The following is a 22,342-nucleotide window of genomic DNA, read 5'->3' as shown; positions in this document are numbered from 1 at the left end:
CAATGGAAACCAAATTTATCAACTGAGGCCTGGATTTTGAGTCACACACAAAATTAAAGTGGAAAAACATAGTACAGGCTGATCCAACTTTGATGTAATGACCTTAAAACGAGTCAAAATGAGGTTCAGTATTGTGCATGGCCTCCATGTGCCTATATGACCTCCTTACAATGCCTGGGCATGCTCCTGAAGAGATTGCGGATGGTCTCCTGAGGGATCTCCTCCAAGACCTGCACTAAAGCACCTGCCAACTCCTGGACAATCTGTGGTGCAACATGACATTGGTGGATGAAACAAGACTTGATGTCCCAGATGTGCTCAATTGGATTCAGGTCTGGGGAATGGGCAGGTCAGTCCATAGCTTCAATGCCTTCATCTTGCAGGAACTGCTGACACACTGCAGCTACATGAGGTCTGGCATTGTCCTGCATTAGGAGGAACCCAGGGCCAACCTTGGCAAATTTACATAGCATGCAAGTAACCCTATGGTGCAGGATGTGTTGGTGAATAACACTTAATATATTAAAAAGGAAATCAAGAAGGACATAGGATAAGTGAAAAGAGAGATACAAAGCTTCGATAAGAAAATGGGTGTGTTGCCGGAAATGATAATACAGAATGAGCAGTAAATAAAAGTAGTAGAAACCAAATAGAAGCAAAATAGAGCATTAGAAGAGACTATAATTCATCTTGAGATGGAAAAATCAACACTTTATTTGCGCTTTTGAAACATACTTGAAAGCAAGAAAGATCTTCCAAAATTAATGGCGGAACTCCTAGTGGGAGAGGGATATCAATAGCATATATTAGAGAAATATATATTGGCAAGGAGAAATAAGGAGAAGTGGGAAAAACAAAATCAATTATAGGATAAGTTTAAATAAATAGAAAATATGTTTGTTTGTTTATTTATTTATTTATTTATTCAACTTCTATGCCACCCAATCCCGAAGGACTCAGAGCAAAAAGAACCACAGAACAATACAATTAAAGAAGAATGGAACTTAATGAAACATAAAATTAATTTAATTCAACAAGAAGGAATGATAAGGAATATAACAAGGACAAAACAAAACTGCTTCAAAGCTGCAAATAAACCCCAAAGATGGTTAGCCTCTAAATTAAGGAAAGAAAAAACAAAAAGACTGATAATATAACTACAGGATGAACAGGGGAACATATGCCATAAAAGAGAGGAAAGGAAAAGGATTGATCATTTTTTCCTCAAACATTGTACAGCCAAGAAAGAGGACATCAAAAATTACTTACAGGACAGAAATCTACTTAATATAACAGAGGAAGACAGAGAAATGCTAAACGGGAAGATAACACTATCAGAAATGAAAGAGGCAATTTAAAAATAATAATAATAACAAAAGAACCAGATGGAATTCCCCTGGAAATGCATCTGAATTCTTTAAAGTTCTTTATTTTAAAAAGTAAGTACTGTGAACTGGAGATTCTTGCTTCAAGGAACAAAACTATATTGATAATTTCAGTATTTCTAAGTATCAAAGCTATAACTTAGTTAATTGCAAGCCCGTGGTTGCAATTAAGTGATGTAAACAGGGTATAATGTAATGAAATGGCAATTCTTCTCAACTAAAATTATTATAATACTTGCAACGAAGTTGACTGGATGAGCAAATTTCTTTTATTTAATGGATAATGAGAGCCAAGAGCTGTTTCTTTACCATTACCTTCGCCTGCTCTGTAATACTAAAGATTGTAGTTTTTAAATAATCACATTCTTATGACTGTTATGTTAAGGAAGCAATCTATTTGTATTCAATTGTTTTAGTTTCCAATAACTGAATATACTATTCATACATAAACAAATTTCACACAAAATATCAGACTGCTTCGTATATAATATACAACTATTCTATACTGCTCTGTTTTGTGTTCATGTTTCTTTGAACACATATTAGAATGATTGAAATATGTGTGAATACTTACATTGGGATTGAAAAATTAATTTTGCATCCTTTGCTCATTTAATATATGATGATAATGATGAAGATGATGATGACGATGATATGTCATTAGGTTGGATTTGACTGTTAGTGGCCACATAGGTTTATTTAATGCCTAGCCAGTAACTTAACACCGGCCAGGATTTGCGGCAGGGCCAGGGAAACGCGGCCCTTGGCCTCAGACGCCATTTTGAATGGCCGGGATCTCGTGAGATTTCGCGAGATCCCGGCCATGATTTGTCATCGGCGCTTGCCGATGACGTTGCCGGGGCGGAGCCTGCCAGCCCCTATATAAAGGGCTGTGCAGGCTCGGGGCCTCCTTTTCGCCCCGGACAATGAGCAGGCAAACACCCGGCCACCCTCCCTATCTTTCAGTGTGCTACAAGGGTCGCCCTTAGGGGGCTGAATAGGAATTTTTGGCGGTCTCGGTATTTTCTGCGACCGTTTTTTTGCCTATTCCACATTGCGGTGCGGGACGGATGGTTAGGGGGTGCTTCGCTCCCCGATTAGTTCTAATTGGCTTACCTCTGGTCATTAGGTTGGCAGGTTAGGGGCAGAAATTGGGAGGTGTTTAGCAACTGCGTGTTCTCCATTGGGCATCTTTGGGGATGATTGGCAGACTCTCTCCAAGGGCTCATTGTGCCTTTTAAATCGGCCTGAGCAATTGGTGAGAACCTGCCTCTGGGTCTCGCCCATTTCAATCCCCTTTCAGGGATTAGACGGCGAGACCTCCCACATGCATGGCATGGCTGGGATCCAGGTGAGGGCGCGGCCCCTTCACCTGGATCAGCATGGAGCTATGCCCTATGTTGCCCCGGAAGTTTTTATTACATCATTTCCACCCCGGAAGTATTTCAGTTGACCTCTGCGGGTCCATGTTAGGTTGAATTAAATTATTTTTAATTTAATTAATAAAAATGACCCAGTTTTAAATCCAGCTCTGTGTCCACGTTGTTATTCTGCCTCTGCTGCAATGCATAGTACCACATATTATAGAAGGAATCAGTTGTTCAATCTATTTGCAGTTGGGCAATATTATTTAGCTATGATAAATCTGGGATCTTGAAGACTGAACCATGTTTTCAGATTAATTTAGTTATAATTTGGACAACAAGAGAGGGAAAAGATATAGGAGCACTGGCTATAGAGACAATCTGAATTTTCTTCTGTGTAACAAATAACAGTCATATCTGTACTTCCACATTCCCTCCTGCATGTTTTTACATATGTGTGCACTGTTTTATGCCAGCTCATGCAAGCATACTCTTCATTATTTAATTTATGTCTGTTAGCTTAAGTAAAAATGGTATTCCTTCCTGGAAGTAGAACACTTAATTAAGAACAGAAAGGAATTTCCTCCAAATATAATTACCAGTATCCTTTAGTGTTCACAGTGCTCTGAATTTTGCAATGCAGCTCTGATCTCCATCAGTGTACAAAAGGCATTTGGGCAAGAGGAAATTATTTGGGAAAGTGAGAAGAATCAGATTCATCTGTCCTTGCCTATGACTGTATCCATATAAATGATGGGGTGTTCCATTAAGGCCTCTCCAACTTTAGATGCTAGCTTGTTCTGACATGCTATATCACTACATGGGTCATTGTTAATAGGATTTCAGTTTTATTATTTCCCTTTGCCCTGTAGCCCAACACTGAATACATGCCACAAAAGAAGAAATAACTGAAGAGGTGAGTAACTTCCCTGTCTACGAAACTGCCCTCTTTTCTAGTTGATAGAATTCTTTGGTCTTCCTAAATTACTTTTTCTGCCCTCCTGCTGATAGAGGAGTGATTTCCAGCTTCTTGAAGAGAGCTGAAGTTTGATAAAAAGCCTGTTCTCTTTTCCAGCTTAGCAGGATGATTAAGGAACACTGCATCTCTGTCAAAAGTGCTTTAGAGCCATTGTGGCTGAAGCAAAATAAATTGGCACAGAGCAAGCAGGAAATGTAAATAATTGCACCATCTCAAATTTACAAAAAAAACCAGGACAATTTAGAATAAATTTTGCATGCATTATAAAATGGTCAAATTTGTCTCTCTGATGATTTTTCTTTTTATACTCTTCCAACCCAAACAGAAGATTCTATTTAAGAACTCTTTTTAGTGTTTATATATCAAGAAAAAGGAAACGTTAAGCCTCAGGGAAAGAGTAAATATTCATTGGAAATCAAAGTTTGTTTGTTTTTTAATCTCATGCTTCGCTATATACTGATGCAGTTGTAATAACTATTGTACAAAATCATCATCTGAGAAATTTTAGACAAGAAATTTACAATTCCTGAATACAGAGTAAAAGTGAGAAATAGTAGAGAGTGCAATGGTGTATGAAGCATTGAAACTAAGTTGCCCTTAGAGGTGGCAAACATTTTTCCTGAAATGTCTAGGTTTAGCAATAGCAACAACACTTAGACTTCTATATCGCTGCACAATGCTTTACAGCATTCTCTGAATGATTTACAAATGTAAGCATATTGCCTCCAATAATCTGGGTCTTCATTTTACTGACCTCAAAGGATGGAAGACAGAGCCAACCTTGCATCAGTCAGGATGCTTGGGCAGAGTCAACCAGCAATACTGCATTCTAACCATTATGCCACCACAGCTTAACTTGAACTATTATACAAAATGTTGTATAATTGTCAGTTTGAATGCTTGAGAATAATCAAGACTTATATTTAGCCTTATTAAATATTAGGAATATCCGTGCAAACCTGCCACTTTTAGAAGTATGCAAATTTTATTCATGTTTGAAGGCATGCTTAAAATCACCTTTAATTGCAAAGCAATAAAGTACAATTCACTTTTAATTGCAAAAAGTATCCATGGAGAGGTGTAATTACCAACCTGACTATGTCATTGTTGCAGAAAAGATATAGATAATGTTAATGCAAACTGATAGATTTTAATGAAAATATCAGCTATATAGCTATAGAAAATATAGCTAAATAAAAATATCTGCAAACATAAATCTATATGTAATACCTAAAGTCCAAGCCTGTTCGCTTCCCATTTTCAGGAATTCCTGGGTCAGGACACATATCAGAGGCAACGGCATCTCCTCCTTGACTCACTGTAATAGAAAAAGAATGAGCAATCACATATGATAAGCTATACTTTAAATACAACTTTTTAGAAAGATAAAGAAAATCATGAAAAGTTCTTTTTTTAAAATAAACTTTATTAATTTTTAAAATAACAGTTTTTTAAAAACAATATCCTAGATATACTTTCAGTAAATCTGCATTGATTCATAAATAAAAGAAAAGTAATCCATTACATATCTGTTTTTCCAACATGGTAATTACATTCATACTTTTTCACACATCAATCAATATAATTATATAATATTATTTTCAACTTGAAAAACATCAATCAAATTAATCATGTATCATTATTTTGCGTTTCCTGATTTCTGTGTTTACATTTTCTACTACTATTAACTCTGACCATCACTTATAATTTCCCTGTTTATTTTTCTTAATCCCATCCATTTGTATCACTGTTCCCATGTTTGGTAATATTTTGAATCTTTTTGACCTCTTGAAGTGTTTGAGTTGTATCTCCATTTATTATTATTTTGGCAGATTGGGAAGAGTATATTTGTTATGCCGGGCTTCACGTTACAAACCCCAATTAGGTCAGAAATGTAAATTCAAACACACATGCTGTTGTAAAGTAAACAGAAAAGCCATTTATCCAAAATAAAGCTGTGCACACACTTTAAACTGAGCAAATTACAGATAATAATCCTTGAAAGTTGTGAGAACAAAAACAAGCCAAGCAGACAAGAGCAGCTGTGGAAGCATCACAGACAGACCTCTTCCAGTCAGTTCACAAGTTTTTACTTAGCTGTGAAATATCCCCAAGAGTCTGTGAAAAACCAGGAACAAAATGCAAACACGAAGTCTCCTTCTCCAATAATCTCCCACACACGCTCTCTGCAATGCTGGCAATTTATCAGCAGTCCTATTAGCCTAATTGCCCCAGCCACAGGTGTTCTCCCTTATCTCCAATGATACCTATGCAGTTGGTCCCTTCTAACATGAGCCTGCGCATTCTGGCATCTATCTACCGATGGCCCACTAATGGGGTCTTTAATTAATGGGCTGGCTGCATCCATCTCTCTATCTGATTATTCTTTTTCTTCCCCAGTGTCTAACCTTGGCAAGGAATCCTCATTGTCCGAAGCTGATGGCAGTAAGAGATGTCTCTGGAAACCTGAGGACTCTCCTACGCCAACTTCCAAATCCCCCGTTGCAGGAGCTGGCCCAGAGCCAACCACAACAATACTGCTTCAGTCATTTTTATAAATTTGTCACCGAATTCCATTAATAATTTCATATATTTCCAGTCTACATTGTCAAATGCCTTTTGCACATCCACCTGCCTTTCTGGATGTACTTTACAGTATTGAAAAATATCTATTACTGTCCTCAAATTTGTTCAAATTTGTCTCATTGGTAAAAATTCATTTTGGTCCAGATGTATAATTTTGTTGAAAATTCTTTTCATTCTTTCTATCACAATATTCATAAAAAAAAATATAAAATCATGAAAAGTTCAATGCATTATCCACTAAGAGTGTGCTGTCTGTGCGGATTTTACAGTCTAATTCTAGGGATGGCCAGCCTGACATCATGCTACAACACACAACCTATGGTGAACCACAGAACACTATTACTTCATGATATGTGGTACCTATTCATCTATTTGCATTTCGTGTTTTCAAACTGCTAGATGGGACAAGAGATGGGAGCTCACTTTGTGTTGAAGCACTCTTCGACCTTAAACTGATAAGCTGTTGACCTTTAATAGTCTAAGACTCATCATCTTAACCACTGAGCAATGGCGTCCCTCAATTCAGAATAACCATAGATCTATATTTCACACAGGAGACAAATTAAATGGTGCTGGATTCAGGATATTTCATTCCATTTACACTAGAGTTACCAATTCAGGGCTGCAAATATCTAAATCCTTGCTGGCATTTAGGGTTCAACTGGACTTCTGCAGCTTTATTTATTTATTACTACATTGATAACCAAAGCCACCATGTGATAATTTCCAACAAAATTTGATAACAATAAAACTTAAAGAAAACTTATCAAAATCATAAAAAACCCATTATTTATTGGAGGTACTATTCCAATAGTAGTGCTTCTTTGAGAATAAGAATCTTGCAGAATGGTAGATATAATTCATCTTCCCTTAAACTCTGAAAGCAGAAAGATAACCCATGTTCAGGATTTTTACTTGATTTACACATCCTGCCTTGGAGAGAAGGGTGGAGATTTCTCTATTTTTACACAGAGTATATGCTATGGAATATATGATACATCCTATTTGGGACTGAATCAAGATCTAATCAGCCAGATATTATTCTATGGAATTAAAACCACAACCAGGAATTGGCATGATGGAGTTCTGTACTTTAAATGGCCATAGAATGTCAAAATCACACAATGACTTTGAAAATCAGGAATGCCACAATAAACAATGGCATTAAAATTATGACTTCTTGTGGGGAATTGTTGATTTATTTTCTTTAAGGCTGTAGTACATTTCAGAATGTGTTGAGATTATATGGATTTGTATGGGTTCACAGGAGGGGAATAGCAAGGTTATAAATGGGTTTAACACCCTCAAATGAGAAATCTTTACTGTTATTTCTTGAGACAATGTAGTGAATTTTAGCTGAAAGCTGAACCTTGACACCTGAAATATTGTCAAAAATCAATTCCTATTGAAATGACAGCATTACAGAAATTATATATGATGAGTGATACTGTGTTTTTGCATACACATAGTTGGGCACACATATAGAGAACAAAGCTCTTCTAAGTGACCAATTTCTGGAATCTAGTGCTATTTCCTACATAAACCACGAGAACTGAAGTCATTATTACACATTTTAACATTCAAGTCTTTAGCTTAGAATGTCTACTTTGGCAAGTCTATTATTTTGGAAAGACATGAAATATAAACCTCTACTGCTCTATCTAGCATGTGACAAATATAATATGCATTAACATTTTTCTTTATATTTCTACAGAATATTTTCTTTCTCTGTGGCAAGATTTGTGTTCAGCATCAATAGGTAGAAATCATGACAACATCAAGAAACTGGAAATAATCAGTGACACATTTTTAGAAGATAGATTTAACACTTAATTTAAAAGTATCACCCAGGTTAAAAATGTGAGAAAATTATATTTCACAAGCAAAGTTTAAAAAGTATCTATTCACCACTTTTTAATTTTATAGATAATTATCTATAATTAGTATCAAGAATCAAACAATATACACAACAACCACTTAAAGCAATAGGTTTCCCTCCACAATTCTGACAAACTGCATTCACTAATTTTAAAATATGAGACATTTAAAATGTTTTACATCTGCCGCCTCCATTCAGATTTAATTCTGATTCAACCTTTTTATTTTGAAGTGCTTTTTATTAGGATTTCTTTCAACCCCAGTGGACCTTATAGCCAGAAAGTATTTATCCATACCCTCATCCTCAACAAGGTCCTAACGATTATGGATTAACAATATTTTTTGGCACACAAACACCAGGTTTATTGCACAGTACTGTAAGTCAAACTTTATTATACCTTATGCAAAGTGTGAACACCTAAGAAAGGAAGTTGTTCATCTCCCAACATAGAAAGTTGGGCTTTTTGTTAATACAGAGTACAGAAAATTCAACACACTGAATCTCAGGCAATTGATTATGGCCACTCCACTTACCATAGCTGTAACTGGAACTTATTAGCAATCCAATATGTTACGGATGGACAGACCTACTGTCAATTTGCATAACTGCTGGTGATTGGCTAATCTAGTAGCAGTAGAAATAAACTGCTGTCAGTGGCTAGCAGGCTTCGTGGAAACCCTTAAGAGCGGTTTCCCCGCAGCCCACCAGCAGTCCATATTAGTTCCATCTAATAGACAATAAAGGGGCTGAACTTTTACTGTGACTCACCCCTTCAATTACGGGCAAATCTAACAAAATACAGTTTGCTTTAGGGCCTTATAAATACTTCCACACTTTCTAGAGGCTGATGAGAAGGTGGATTTGGATATTCTGGCAAAGATATGGAACTTATCCCATTTAATGTCAATATAGTTTCTAACCTGAGACACACAACTATACACAAGCCTTGAAAACGTGGACTCTGGCTATGAGAAATGTCAACGATTGTAAACAAATTGTAATGTGATAGAAACAGAAAAGCCTTACAATATCTGACTGGAAAGGTAGCCTAGTTTTATTTATTTAGGATAGATAGACAGACAGACAGACAGACAGACAGACAGACAGACAGACAGACAGACAGACAGACAGACAGACAGATTTTGTCTCTTTTGGAGTATATTTAAAGGCATATAATTCAAAATTTGATGGATGTGAAGTATAGTTCTGCTTAAGACTGAATTCAGCTCTGCTAAATGTCTATAATTCTCAATATAACTTACAATAATCATCTCTACAGTATAGTAAAAATATCAAAGATCGAGCAAATTGATTTAATGTTGTTGTATCTATAAACACAACAAACATTTTTGGGTAGTTTGTGACTTTCCAGAGAATCTGATCATACAATACATCATATATCTCAAAATTATGTATAAAAGTTTCAACACACCAAAATTTATGTTAAATATATTGGATTCTGACCTTGATTTTCTTCAAGGAAGCAAATCATAATCAAACTATATATCTTTCAATCTCTACTATGGTTATTTTTAACTTACAATATATAAGCCCTCTAGAACTATTTTGAATGTACTCTCTCTTTTTTTCAACACTGTTTCCAAGTCACTCTTCATGGTTAATATATCACAGTACCTTTCCAGCATCAATCCCCAGGTTTGTGTGAGGGTGTTCCTCATTTCAAGCTTCATAAGTTGCTGAATAAAAAAGGAACACTGTGATCTCAGAACCTTTGAGCAATTTTTGTTTCATTTAAATAGGATTCACATCACCACACATGTTCTCCTCCTTGCTATGAAGAGTAAAATGTGGCTAAAAATTATGTCAGAATAAGTAATGTATATTTATTGACTCCCCAAGAGGGGAAAAAAACCAGGCTCAGAACATTAGTGGGCTGCAGCCGGAACAGTTAGATGCACAGTCCCGGTTGGAAAAATGGAGCTTTGTGCACAGCTTCAGCTGACCAGTGGTGGCCACACCTGTTGGTGCAAGATTTGGCTTCTGCACATGCACAGGAAGCCAAATATCATGCAAGGATGCTTGCATATGTGAGATTTTACTGGTTTTCTGTGACTTTTTGTTTCCACGTATGCTGGTGAAATCTCACACAAGAGCATCCTCGCATGAGGTTTTCTTCTGCACATGCATAGAAAGCTGAATCTCATGTTGATGCACACACACACACGTGTTGGATTCGCCCACGCCCATCACCGGTAGTGCACCGGTAGTGTCAGCAACGAGTTGCCCTTTGCTGGCTCAGAATATCTTGTTCCCTAGATTTTATATGAAAAATATTCAGGGATTCAGCCTTCTCGGGGTCCCGTCAACCAAACAATGTCGTTTGGCGAGCCCCAGGGGAAGAGCCTTCTCTGTGGCGGCCCCGGCCCTCTGGAACCAACTTCCCCCCAGAGATTAGAATGGCCCCCACCCTCCTTGTCTTTCGCAAATTACTTAAGACTCACCTTTGTCGCCAGGCATGGGGGAGTTAAGTTATCCTTTCCCCCTAGGCTATTACAAGTTATGCATGGTATGTTTGTGTGTATGTTTGGTTTTTTATAATAAGGGTTTTTTAGTTGTTTTTATTAATTGGATTGTTCATGTTGTTTTACCACTGTTGTTAGCCGCCCCGAGTCTGCGGAGAGGGGCGGCATACAAATCCAATAAATAATAATAATAATAATAATAATAATAATAATAATAATAATAATAATAATAATAATTTGTCATTTTGGTACAATATTCCATATTGTGAGAGAATGTTGTCTGGATTCTCAGGAGAGAGGGAATACACTCCAGAGAAGCAAAAGACAGCAAAGCTGAGATAGTTTGTGCGGGGAAAAAGAGAGTTAAGACAGTGTTCCCCTAATATATATTAAAGTATATGTTTAATGGTGCAAGTAGTTTGTTTTAGTTTGGAAAGATTAGTGTCTATAGGTAAAGAACAATAAAGGAAACAGCTTAGAAGAACCTCAACCTATCTTTCTTGAAGTATGAAATATATATACATTGTCATACATATTCTCTTTAGAAAAGTCACACCACAATCGGTTTAGAAACAAGGAAGCATATTTGGGAGAGTAAAAACAGACTTGGCTGACAAGTTGTTTTAATTCAGAGAGCATTGAAAAGGGAAGGAGTTACAATGAAAATTCCAAATAGTGAACCATGACCATTGAACCTTTATTTTACACTTACAACAGTGTTTTCCTGCAATTCAAAGTGCTTTTCTTTTAAAGGCAACTGGACTTTTTGAGGAAAAAGACTTTTTACTTCTCATCCAAGAAGTTTCAAGTTTATGTTTTCATAAATTGAGACAGAATTTTAATTTTTAATGAAATCAATTAAATTAGGATGAACACATTTTGGGGACAATTTTCCAATTTGTCCCATAATGAGTTGGCTTAAAATGCATATATTCTCATAAATATGAGCATAATTATATTACTAATTGAAACAAAATCGAGCTGACTGAAACCAATCATTTTCATATAAAGCTCTCAGCAAGCCTAAATACTACACACTAAATGTAATACAAAAATTATATGTGGAAGCAATATAATTTATTAAAATTACAGGTATGGTAGCACTTTTTAAACAAATATAGAAAGTTAGTTGAGTCCTAAATCAGTGTAAGGAATTCTATTGAATGAGGATTCCAAGTAGCTTTGAGGAACTTATCTCAGCATATGTGGACCAAATTAATAATATAGGATTTTATTTACTTCCATTCTCCTTCTCTTCTATCCTCCTTTCATTGTCCTTTCAATAAATATTAAAACTGAAATGGAGGACTAACATGGATTTGTTCTTCTTTGCTGTATCTTTAAGGGATCCTCTACCTACCTACACAGTTCAGAATACTTATTTTGTTTGTGCCTAAGGCTGAGGGGGAAAGGGACGTTGGCCTTACCTAATACGCTCTTCTCATAGGAGCCAGCATTCGGGATGGGTTGTTCTCGTCTATTCAGAAAGAGGACCAAGCCTGTCTTTTTTTTTGCCAGGACCTGCCCTGCTAAGACCCAACTTTGATGAATCCAAATTCTAGATTTGATATGGCAAAACTTAGGCAATGTCCCACAATCACAGGCTCTCATCCAGGCAACAACCTCTGACTGTCCAAATCTGCTGTCCAAATGAAATTTCACATGAGGAGTCAGCCCAACAAAACTATCCATGGGCGGGACTGAATGCTGGCTCTATCCTATGAGAAGAGGTATATCAGCTAAGAACAATGCCCCTTCTCCATCATTGGAGGAGCCAGCATTCAGGATTCACCCTCTACAACACCATTTGGCCAAAGGCTGCATCTGCCAACATGTACTTCTCAATATTTAATGACATATAAATCGAGAGGGCTAAGCTCAGGTGGCCATTCAACACACTCAAGATGCCTGAGTGGCCCAGGCAGTGGAAGTGGCAGCATTGCACATCAAGTGTGCTATGATCCATACAAGTCAAGGTAGCAAAGATATCTCATATGTTTTGGCAATAGTGCTGCAAATCCAATGGTCACAGAAGACATGCAGAGACCCAAAGTTTGTGGATGGAGTGGAAAAGTCTTCATCTTATGGAAAGGATGAGTCCTGTCTATGTATATCTGGAGAGTTCTCATAGTGTCCAGTGAGTGCCAAAGTCTGTCAAATGGATGTGTCAAGTGTGGGCAGAAAGAGGGCAGAACAAGCTCCTGTAACTGATGAAAAGAAGAATTTATCTTTAGAATAAAATATGGGTCTAACTGGAGAAATTACCCAGTCCAGGTGGAACATCCAAACAGATAGTGCTGACAGTTTGGAGATTCTGCACACAGACATAATTGCGACCAGAAAGGAAACCTTGAAAGACAGATGTCAGTGAGGCTTCTCTCAGCTGTTCATAAGATGGACCGGTGAAGGATTTCAGTACTCTGGGAAGGTCCAAGATCAGATATTGGTGAATCACCAAAGGGTGCAAGTTGGAAGTGCCCCGTAAAAAGTGACAAATCATAGGAAATTGGATGAGGGAGTTGATCTGGTCACAAAACAGCACTGATGAAAGAGCCACTACTTGTCTACAAACTGTGCTTGGGGAAGAGACCAATCTGTGTTTGGGAGACAGCAATCCCCTCTCCAAAAGTGTCAGTACTTTTGGCAATGAAAATCTCAAAGGTGAAAGGCCCTCCAATGTGCACCAGGAACAAAAGGACTTACATGTAGCAGAATAAATCCTCTTGGTGGATGGCCGATGGGATGACTGAATAGTGAGAATCATGTGTGGATCGTAATCCTGCTGCCTTAAGGCACACCACCCAATTGCCAGGTGTATTAACTACCCCTGGTTGAGTAATGTCTCAGATGTAGGGGCCACCAACAATGCCCTCAGGTCTGCAAACTAGGCCTGTCTCGACCAGAACTAGGCCAACAGGATAACCTCTGCATGCTCCTCCACCAACTTCTGGATGACCTGCAGCAGAATAGGCATGGAGGGGAAGGCATAAAGAAGGCCTGTTTATCCCTCTGCTACCTGGGATTGAAACTTAGAGGAATACCTTGGGAGGTGTTTTCCGGGGTTGCGAACAAGTTGATTACTGGAAGGCCGAACCAGCTTGAGATATCATGGAGAATGGATGGATGCAGGCATCACTCTGCATGGTCCACCATGGACCAACTGAGCCAGTCTGCCTGGATGTGGGAAACACTGGAGATATGGTCCATCAACAGTGATAGAAGGTGTCATTCTGCCCATAGTCCCAGTCTCATCACCTTTTTAATAAGAATCCTGGAGCGAGTGCCCCCTTACCAGTTGACATGAGTCTTGGTCGTAATGTTGTCCATTAGCACCAGGACTTGAGTGCCAGATACTTGGTGTTGGAAATGCTGGAGAACCAATGACACCACTCAAAGCTCCAGCCAATTGATCGAGCATTTGGCCCTTGTCCCCAACCATCACCCTGAGCAATGAGGCCCGGGGAGTGTGGCTCCCAACCAGAGAGACTGGCATCTGTGGTGATGATTGTCCTGTGAGGCTCCCTGAAGAGGCAGCCTTTGGAGAAAGCTGAAGATCACCACCAGGTCAATGCCACAGCACACACCTCAATACACATGCCCCAATGCCCTCCCCAATGCCCAATGGCCACCTCTGCCAAATCTTCAGGCTCTCTGGATTATTGATGGGAAGCCCTAAATTTACTCAAATGAAATCCTTGTACTTTCAATCCAAGAGACCAGCATTCAGGATGGGAGCAATGTTTTGCCACGCCTGTCCTGCTGAGGACTGAGTGGAAGCTGGGTCTTAGCAGGGTGGATCCTGGGAAAAAAAGACAGACTTGGTCCTTTTTCTGAGTGGACAAGAACAATCCACCCTGAATGCTAGCTGAATGATGGAGAAACACCATGTATTTCACATATATTTCAAATTATGTAACAAATGTTTTCTTCTATGGAAAATTATTTTATATAATGAAAAAATGAATATAATATGTTCAAGTACAGGGCGTCCGCTCTTGCTGACGGTAATTGGAACTGGGGGCTCAATTGCTAAGCAACATGGTTCTAAGGCACAATGTCACGTTACCATGCCAACTTACAATTGCAGGTCTGGCAAGGCCTGGACTGACTTTAAACAGCTGTCCTTTAAAATCTGGCTAGCATCAGAGATTGAATTGCTAACTGAAAAGTGCACACGGAGATCAAGAACAACCAAGTGAATCACATTCACTTTATCAGTCCTTAAATAAAGATTATCCAGCAAGTTGGTCAAGGCAGCCTTGATACCATAGCCAGTTTGAAAATGGGCCCAAACAATCTGCTTCTATAGCACTTGCACTTAATAATCCATCAATCTTTATGAATACTTTGAAAATAGGGCTAGAAGAATTATTACTATGACATTAGGAAGAATATTCATGCCAAATTTGCAACTGCTGGCATTTTGGGGGCAGGGGTGGGGGGTGGTCTGAATTAGTTCATGGTCTCCTGAAGAGCATTTCAAGAAGCTTTCCTTGAGGTGTTTTATTATGAAACAAATTTCAGGCATTTTTTTAAAAATACACTGTACTATACAGTATACATGAGGGTTACAAAGTTATCTATTCAGTTTAAAGCATCTGTTTAAACATAATACTGATTTTACCTGGAAAGGTTTTCAAATATTTTTTAAAAAGAAAGGACTTCTTAGATTTTCTGAAAATACAATAACAGAGGTTTGTTTTGCTTTATCTTCCAGCTTTTTTGCAAATTGTTTTTTCCCCCAGTAATCTCTCTTTCAGGTAAATAACAGCATTTGACTTTCATTTTTATTCTCCTTCTGTCTATCTCCAGTATGTTTCATGTATATACTTACTATTATATATACTGAATTAAAATTGGGGGGGGGAAAACATTATTTCCTACAAATGAGGCAGGAATTACTGCCATTAGATTTCCCTGCCCCTGTGTATTTCATATATTTCCATAATTAGACTATTGAAAAGACAGTAGCAATCCCCCCTCCTTTCCAAATTAATAGTACTTCCAAATATAATTCTGGAGCATTTTAAAATAAGAAAATACATTTTAAAGCAATGCTGAGATGAGAAATTATGTAGGACATGTGCTTTAATTGCTTTCTGTCTATAGTAAATGTTCATAACAAATTTTTAAAATTCAAATTGAAATAAGATTGCTTCAGATCAAAATTATTGATAATTACATTTGTAAAACTATTAGTGAAAATAAAAAAAAACTAATTAAGAATTAGCATACTTTACAGAAAATATGTAACAAAGTGCATCCCACTCACAATCTGTCTCTTCAGAAATTACTTCAAATGTTAGCACTTCCCTTTCTTTGCTAGTTACGTATATAAAAATAAAAATGCTAATTAATCTGTTTCTTTTGCAATGGCACTGTAGGGATCTTAATACCTTGGAAACAGAATAATTATTTCTTTTTGTTTTGTGTTCTGTTAGTTGATGAACAATTCAAATGATATCATTCCTAATGATAAAGTGATTAAAAATGTGTTTTTGTCAAAGCAACAAGACAATAACATCATGATGGACATTGCGATATTTCATCATAAGTGACACTGTCAGTTTTCTAATCAATAAATGATGTGCTTGAGCTGCTTCAATTGCCTCACCAATAAGCATGGAAGATTAAGACGGAAGAAATACATGTTTGCATCAAAACTTCAGTTAAACAAGAAGATTGCAGGAGAATAATGATCTACTTTATGGAAATGTTTATTACTTTGTTTTCAAAATCAAAGGAAGAAGAGGAGGAGGAGAAGCAGAAAAAGGAGGAAGAGGAGAGGGGTGGCATACAAATCTAAATAATAATAATAATAATAATAATAATAATAATAATAATAATAATAATAATAATAATCCCAACCTCCCCAAACAAGATAGCTTTCCTTCATAAACAGCAGGCACTTGATGAGCTGTAAAGTGTCCAGTAATGTAGAAATAGAGGTCATATAGAGGTTATGTGCAGCAATAAAGATGATGTTGCTTTTGTTACCTTTTGCTGCTTGGAAAACTATATGAAAGCAATAAACAATACGAAGGCAGTCAGACATCTTAGCATCCTACAATGACTGGTCTCCGACTCCATCAAAGTACATGAGTTTTCAGCTTAAGTGTGTTTGAAAAATGACCACAGTCACATACAGAAAGCTTCATTTCTAGCATCTCCTGATATGGATTAGCTTCAACCTGAATCAGTGGAGAGCTATAGTCAATCAATGTACAGTGGTACCTCTACTTAAGAACTTAATTCATTCCGTGACCAGGTTCTTAAGTAGAAACATTCTTAAGTAGAAGCAATGGAATCAATGTAAAAACAAATAATGTGTGCAAACCCATCACGAAAGAAATAAAAGCTCAGAATTTGGGTGGGAGGAGGAGGAGGAAGAAGAGGAGGAAGAGAGTCACTGCCAAAGGAAGAATTTGAGGTGAGGGGAATAAAAAAAATCCAAAAATGTAAGGCTTAAAAAAAAGAGGAACTCTGAGGTGGCGAGGAGGAGCACGTACCTCCAATATACCCATCACGAGGCTGCCTCCCATACACTGCCTCCCATACACTGGCTGCTGCTGCTGCTACCTGCTGCCTCTTCCTTCCCATGCTGAAGGGCTCCCTTCTCCTTTCTCTCGCTCGCTTTGTAGCTGGCACCTTTCCTTCACTGTGGTGACTTCTCAGCTGCCCAGAGCGAAGAGAGCGTTTCTATTCTAGGGGCACTGGCAAAGGTTTATTCCCTGTCCAAGTGCCCAGAGAAAGGAAAATGCTTCATTCGCTCTGGACTGTCAAAGCCTCCTTAAATGCCACCAAAAGGCTCCTTTGACAGCCCAGATGCCTGGGATTAAAGGGGGAATGGCAGGAAAGTGATCGGGCCTTCGTGCCGCTCTCAAATTTCCTGTGAAATTTTTCCAGGTTGGGTTCTTAAGTAGAAAATTGTTCTTAAGTAGAGGGAAAAAAATCTTGAACACCCGGTTCTTATCTAGAAAAGTTCTTAAGTAGAGGTGTTCTTAAGTAGAGGTACCACTGTATTCTAGTGTTTTAAAAAGTGTTTCTTATCCAGAGTTTACTGGATGTAATATTTTATCATCCCTATCTTCTGGTGACTAGCTGTCTGGAGATAGTGAACAGAATACACACTACAAAGTATACAGTACCCCTCAGTGACTTTTGATGTCATTACAAATGGTAACACTTCACAATAATTGATGGATTGTCAAGTAGATTTGGGTCTATAAAGTAGACTTTTACAATAGTACCAAAATTTTAAGTTGTGTCTAAAGAACAATGCTAGAGGGCTACATTTTAATTCTGGCCACAGGCTTTTATTTTGTCCCCTGTAGTGTCCAATAAATTTTGTGGGATAAATAATCCAGAACTTTGGCCTGTTGCTGATAGTTGCCAATTGTTTTCCAGGCACAATGTGAGATTATTATTTTAAACAATGTATAAATCCACCTATTGTAAGTACATAATTCTGGGACATGAACATCTTCCAAAGTATATCTAACTGATTAATTAATTTATATATGTAGATAATAGCTTAATTTTTACTAACATTAGATCTCTGCTTTAGTCATTGTTGGAAATAATGATGAATTGCTGATTTACTATGCTGTGCTTTTCACCATGCTCAAATTCAGAACAGCCTCTGGAAGAGTCACTTTTTTTTAATGATAATCTTAAATATTTTTGTCACAGTGAGTCACAGATGGCACAAATAGCTTACAGTCAAGGACACATTCTCAGATTCACAATAAAATACCTAAAATTAACTTTATAATTTTTTATCTAACTTCAAAATTCAATTTTTCCACATGCCATTTTTTCTATATTCATGTTCAAAAATATTATTTCACATTCTCATTCAACAGCATTATCTTTTTAGACAGGGAAAAAAAACCCCATTTTTTATATAAGAGCAAACACCACTGAAAACAACAGGACAAACTTGACCGAATTGCACCGCTGCGACCTCTCCGCGGCACTAGACCCCGTAGAGCTCCATGGTTGAACGAGGAGCTCCAGGAGTTGAAACGCCAGAAGAGACGTCTAGAAAAGCGATGGAGGAAGAGTAAGTCCGAATCCGATCGAACACTTGTAAGAGCTCATATTATGACTTACAAAGTGGCACTCAAGGCGGCAAGATGCGCGTATCATGCCACCTTGATTGCATCAGCGGAATCCCACCCGGCTGCTCTGTTCAGGGTAACCCGCTCCCTTCTTAACCAGGGGGGAGTTGGGGAGCCCTTGCAGAGTAGTGCTGAGGATTTTAACACGTTTTTCGCTGATAAAATTGCTCGGATTCGAGCGGACCTCGACTCCAATTGTAAAACAGAGTCAACTGACAACGAGTCAGTCGAGGTGACTGGGGCTAAACGTCTTTGTCCATCTGTCTGGGAGAGGTTTGACTTGGTGACACCTAAGGAAGTGGACAAGGCCATTGGAGCTGTGTGTTCCGCCACCTGTCTACTGGATCCGTGTCCCTCTTGGTTGGTTTCGGCCAGTCAAGAGGTGACGCAGAGCTGGGTCTGGGAGATTGTCAACGCCTCCTTGGGGACTGGGTCCTTTCCGGCTCCTTATAAGGAGGCACTTGTGCGCCCCCTCCTCAAGAAGCCTTCCCTGGACCCAGCCATACTCAATAACTACCGTCCAGTCTCCAACCTTCCCTTTATGGGGAAGGTTGTTGAGAAGGTGGTGGCACTTCAGCTCCAGTGGTCCTTGGAAGAAGCCAATTATCTAGGCCCTCAGCAGTCTGGATTCAGGCCCGGCTACAGCACGGAAACTGCTTTGGTTGCGTTGATGGGTGATCTCTGGTGGGCCCAGGACAGGGGCTTGTCCTCTGTCCTGGTGCTTCTTGACCTCTCAGCGGCTTTCGATACCATCGACCATGGTATCCTTCTGCACCGACTAGAGGGGTGGGAGTGGGAGGCACTGTTCTTCAGTGGTTCTCCTCATACCTCTCTGGTCGGTCACAGTCAGTGTTAGTAGGGGGTCAGAGGTCGACCTCTAGGTCTCTCCCTTGTGGGGTGCCTCAGGGGTCGATCCTCTCCCCCCTGCTATTTAATATCTACATGAAACCGCTAGGTGAGATCATCCAAGGGCATGGGGTGAGGTATCATCAATACGCCGATGATACCCAGTTATACATCTCCACCCCATGTCCAGCCAACGAAGCAGTGGAAGTGATGGGCCGGTGCCTGGAGGATGTTAGGGCCTGGATGAGTGTCAACAAGCTCAAAATCAACCCAGACAAGATGGAGTGGCTGTGGATCTTACCTCCCAAGGACAACTCCATCTGTCCGTCCATTACCCTGGGGGGAGAATCACTGGCCCCCTCAGAGAAGTTTCGCAACTTGGACGTCCTCCTCGATCCACAGCTCACATTAGAGAAACATCTTTCAGCTGTGGCGAGGGGGACGTTTGCCCAGGTTCACCTTGTGCACCAGTTGCGACCCTACTTGGACTGGGAGTCACTGCTCATGGTCACTCATGCCCTCATCACCTCCAGGCTTGACTATTGTAACGCTCTCTACATGGGGCTACCTTTGAAAAATGTTCGGAAACTTCAGATCGTGCATAATGCAGCTGCGAGAGCAATCATGGGCTTTCCCAAATATGCCCATGTTACAGCAACACTCCGCAGTCTGCATTGGTTGCCGATCAGTTTCCGGTCACAATTCAAAGTGTTGGTTATGACCTATAAAGCCCTTCATGGCACCGGACTAGATTACCTCAGGGACCGCCTTCTGCTGCACGAATCCCAGCGACCAGTTAGGTCCCACAGAGTGGATCTTCTCCGGGTCCCGTCAACTAAGCAATGTTGCCTGGCGGGACCCAGGGGAAGAGCCTTCTGTGTGGCGGCCCAAGCCCTCTGGAACCAACTCCCCCCAGAGATTAGAACTGCCCCCAGTTTTTGCGCATGCGTCGATCCAGATAGACGCACCGAAGGAAAGCTCCCTCATGTGAAGGAAGAAAAGTGAAAGTTAACCCCCGACAACCCTCTCTAGCTCGGTGAATAGCGGATTGAGAGGAAGCGAGTTGAACAGAGCTGTTGAAAACTTTATAAGAAAGAGTGTAAAAAAGAAGCAATTAACAGTTTTAAACATGAGTAGGAGGGAAAAGTGAGAACAAAGGAAAAGATGGCGTCTACTTCTGAGCTGGAAGGAAAGATGGATTCATTGCTAACGGCATTTGCCAGTATGGGACAGCTACTCCAAGATATGAAAAAGCAGATAGCGGCTGTTGGAGCTGGGGTGTCGGAATTGAAAGAACAGATCAAAACACAAGATCAAAGAATTGGGAAACTGGAGGAGGGAAAGTCTCGCTAGGAACTACGCATAATTAACTTGGAGGACAGACAAAGGAGGCCTAATCTTCGCCTGAGGGGATTTCCTAAAGATTTCGCAGAGAGTAAACATCTTATTCAAGCAATCTACCAGTGGTTCAGTGAAAATAATGTTAAATGTGACCCAGAAGAATTTGAAAGAGCGCACTGGGCTTTTGGATCTCGGAACCGAGGTGATCAAAAAGATATTATTGTAAGGTTTACCTCAGAAAGGAGAGCAGCAGAAATATTCAGAGAGTTGAAGCAGATTCCAAACTTACGTTACAAGGCTATTCCAATACGCGTTTTAAAAGATTTGTCTGCTGAAACCCTCAAGATGAGAAATCAGATGAGAGAAGTGACCTCCCAACTTTACGAAAATGGAATCAGGTTCTCATGGCGTTATCCAGCTACAGTATTTGTTTTTAAAGACTCCAAGGTTTTCCAGGCGAGATCTTTGGAGGAGGGAAGAAATTTGCTTCATCAGCTGGGGATAAATCCCGGAGGGAACATCCCAGGCACCGAAATCGAAAAGCCAGCCAGAAGCAGGAGAGGATGAGTTGTTTATGCTCCAACCGATCCGTGCAGCAGAACAAAGCAAGGAAGAAAAAATTGCAGCTCTCCAGAAGGAACTGGATTTTCTTCAGGAGAAAGAGAAAGAGAAGAGAGACGAGCCAAGAGTTACGCGCCAGAAGAAGAAATAATGAACTGAACTGAGCTGATTTGCTAATATGGTACCATGGTTTTCAACTAATTAATCTCTTTTTTGTGTATTTTTTTGGTTTTTTTCGCTAACTAATAAGGGGAGAAGAGGGAAGGAGGGGGAATCTTTTGATATGTTATTAAATGGGGAGAGATGGGGGAGCTTTCTGGTGGAACGCAAATCCAGGGGTGCCTCTCGATAACGAAAGGTTTTTTCATTGCCTCCCCCTGGGGGGGGGGTGTCAGGGAAGAGGCACTAGGGTGGGGATTCATGGTAATTAAAAAGCATTTTTCCGGTAGGCTCTGTTTTGCAGGAGGGGGAAATGTATTTAAAATTATGTAAATGGGTGATATAGGGTTATTGTCATTGAATGTAAATGGTTTCTCATCACAGAAAAAACGTTATAGAATCATGAAGCTGGCTAGGGATAGTAAAGCTGATGTTTTATTATCAGAAACTCATAAAGGAAGGGGAAAAACAGATAAATTAGTTACAAATAGCGAGTGGCAACAAGTTTACGAGTCGAGAGGGACGACCAAATCTAGAGGAGTCGCCATCTTGTTTAACCGAAGAGTGTACTTTCAATTAATTAATATTAAAAGGGACAAAGACGGTAGAATGTTATTTATTAAGGGGAAAATAAAA

The 22,342-nt window shown here is 39.2% G+C and overlaps 1 protein-coding gene across 1 annotated transcript in view; it reads right to left on the bottom strand.

The window, feature by feature from the left end:
* The window catches only part of CSMD1 (CUB and Sushi multiple domains 1), a 1,071,884-nt gene that overhangs the window by 349,192 nt on the left and 700,350 nt on the right, over positions 1 to 22,342 (bottom strand). Inside the window, exon 8 of the mRNA XM_070732892.1 lies at positions 4,959 to 5,046. Coding sequence (XP_070588993.1) covers positions 4,959 to 5,046 — 88 coding nt within the window. The remainder of the gene's footprint in view (positions 1 to 4,958; positions 5,047 to 22,342) is intronic.

The sequence above is a fragment of the Erythrolamprus reginae genome, chromosome 1, assembly GCF_031021105.1.
Source record: "Erythrolamprus reginae isolate rEryReg1 chromosome 1, rEryReg1.hap1, whole genome shotgun sequence".
In the NCBI taxonomy this organism is placed as follows: domain Eukaryota; kingdom Metazoa; phylum Chordata; class Lepidosauria; order Squamata; family Dipsadidae; genus Erythrolamprus; species Erythrolamprus reginae.
This window is presented reverse-complemented; position numbering and strand designations above follow the sequence as displayed.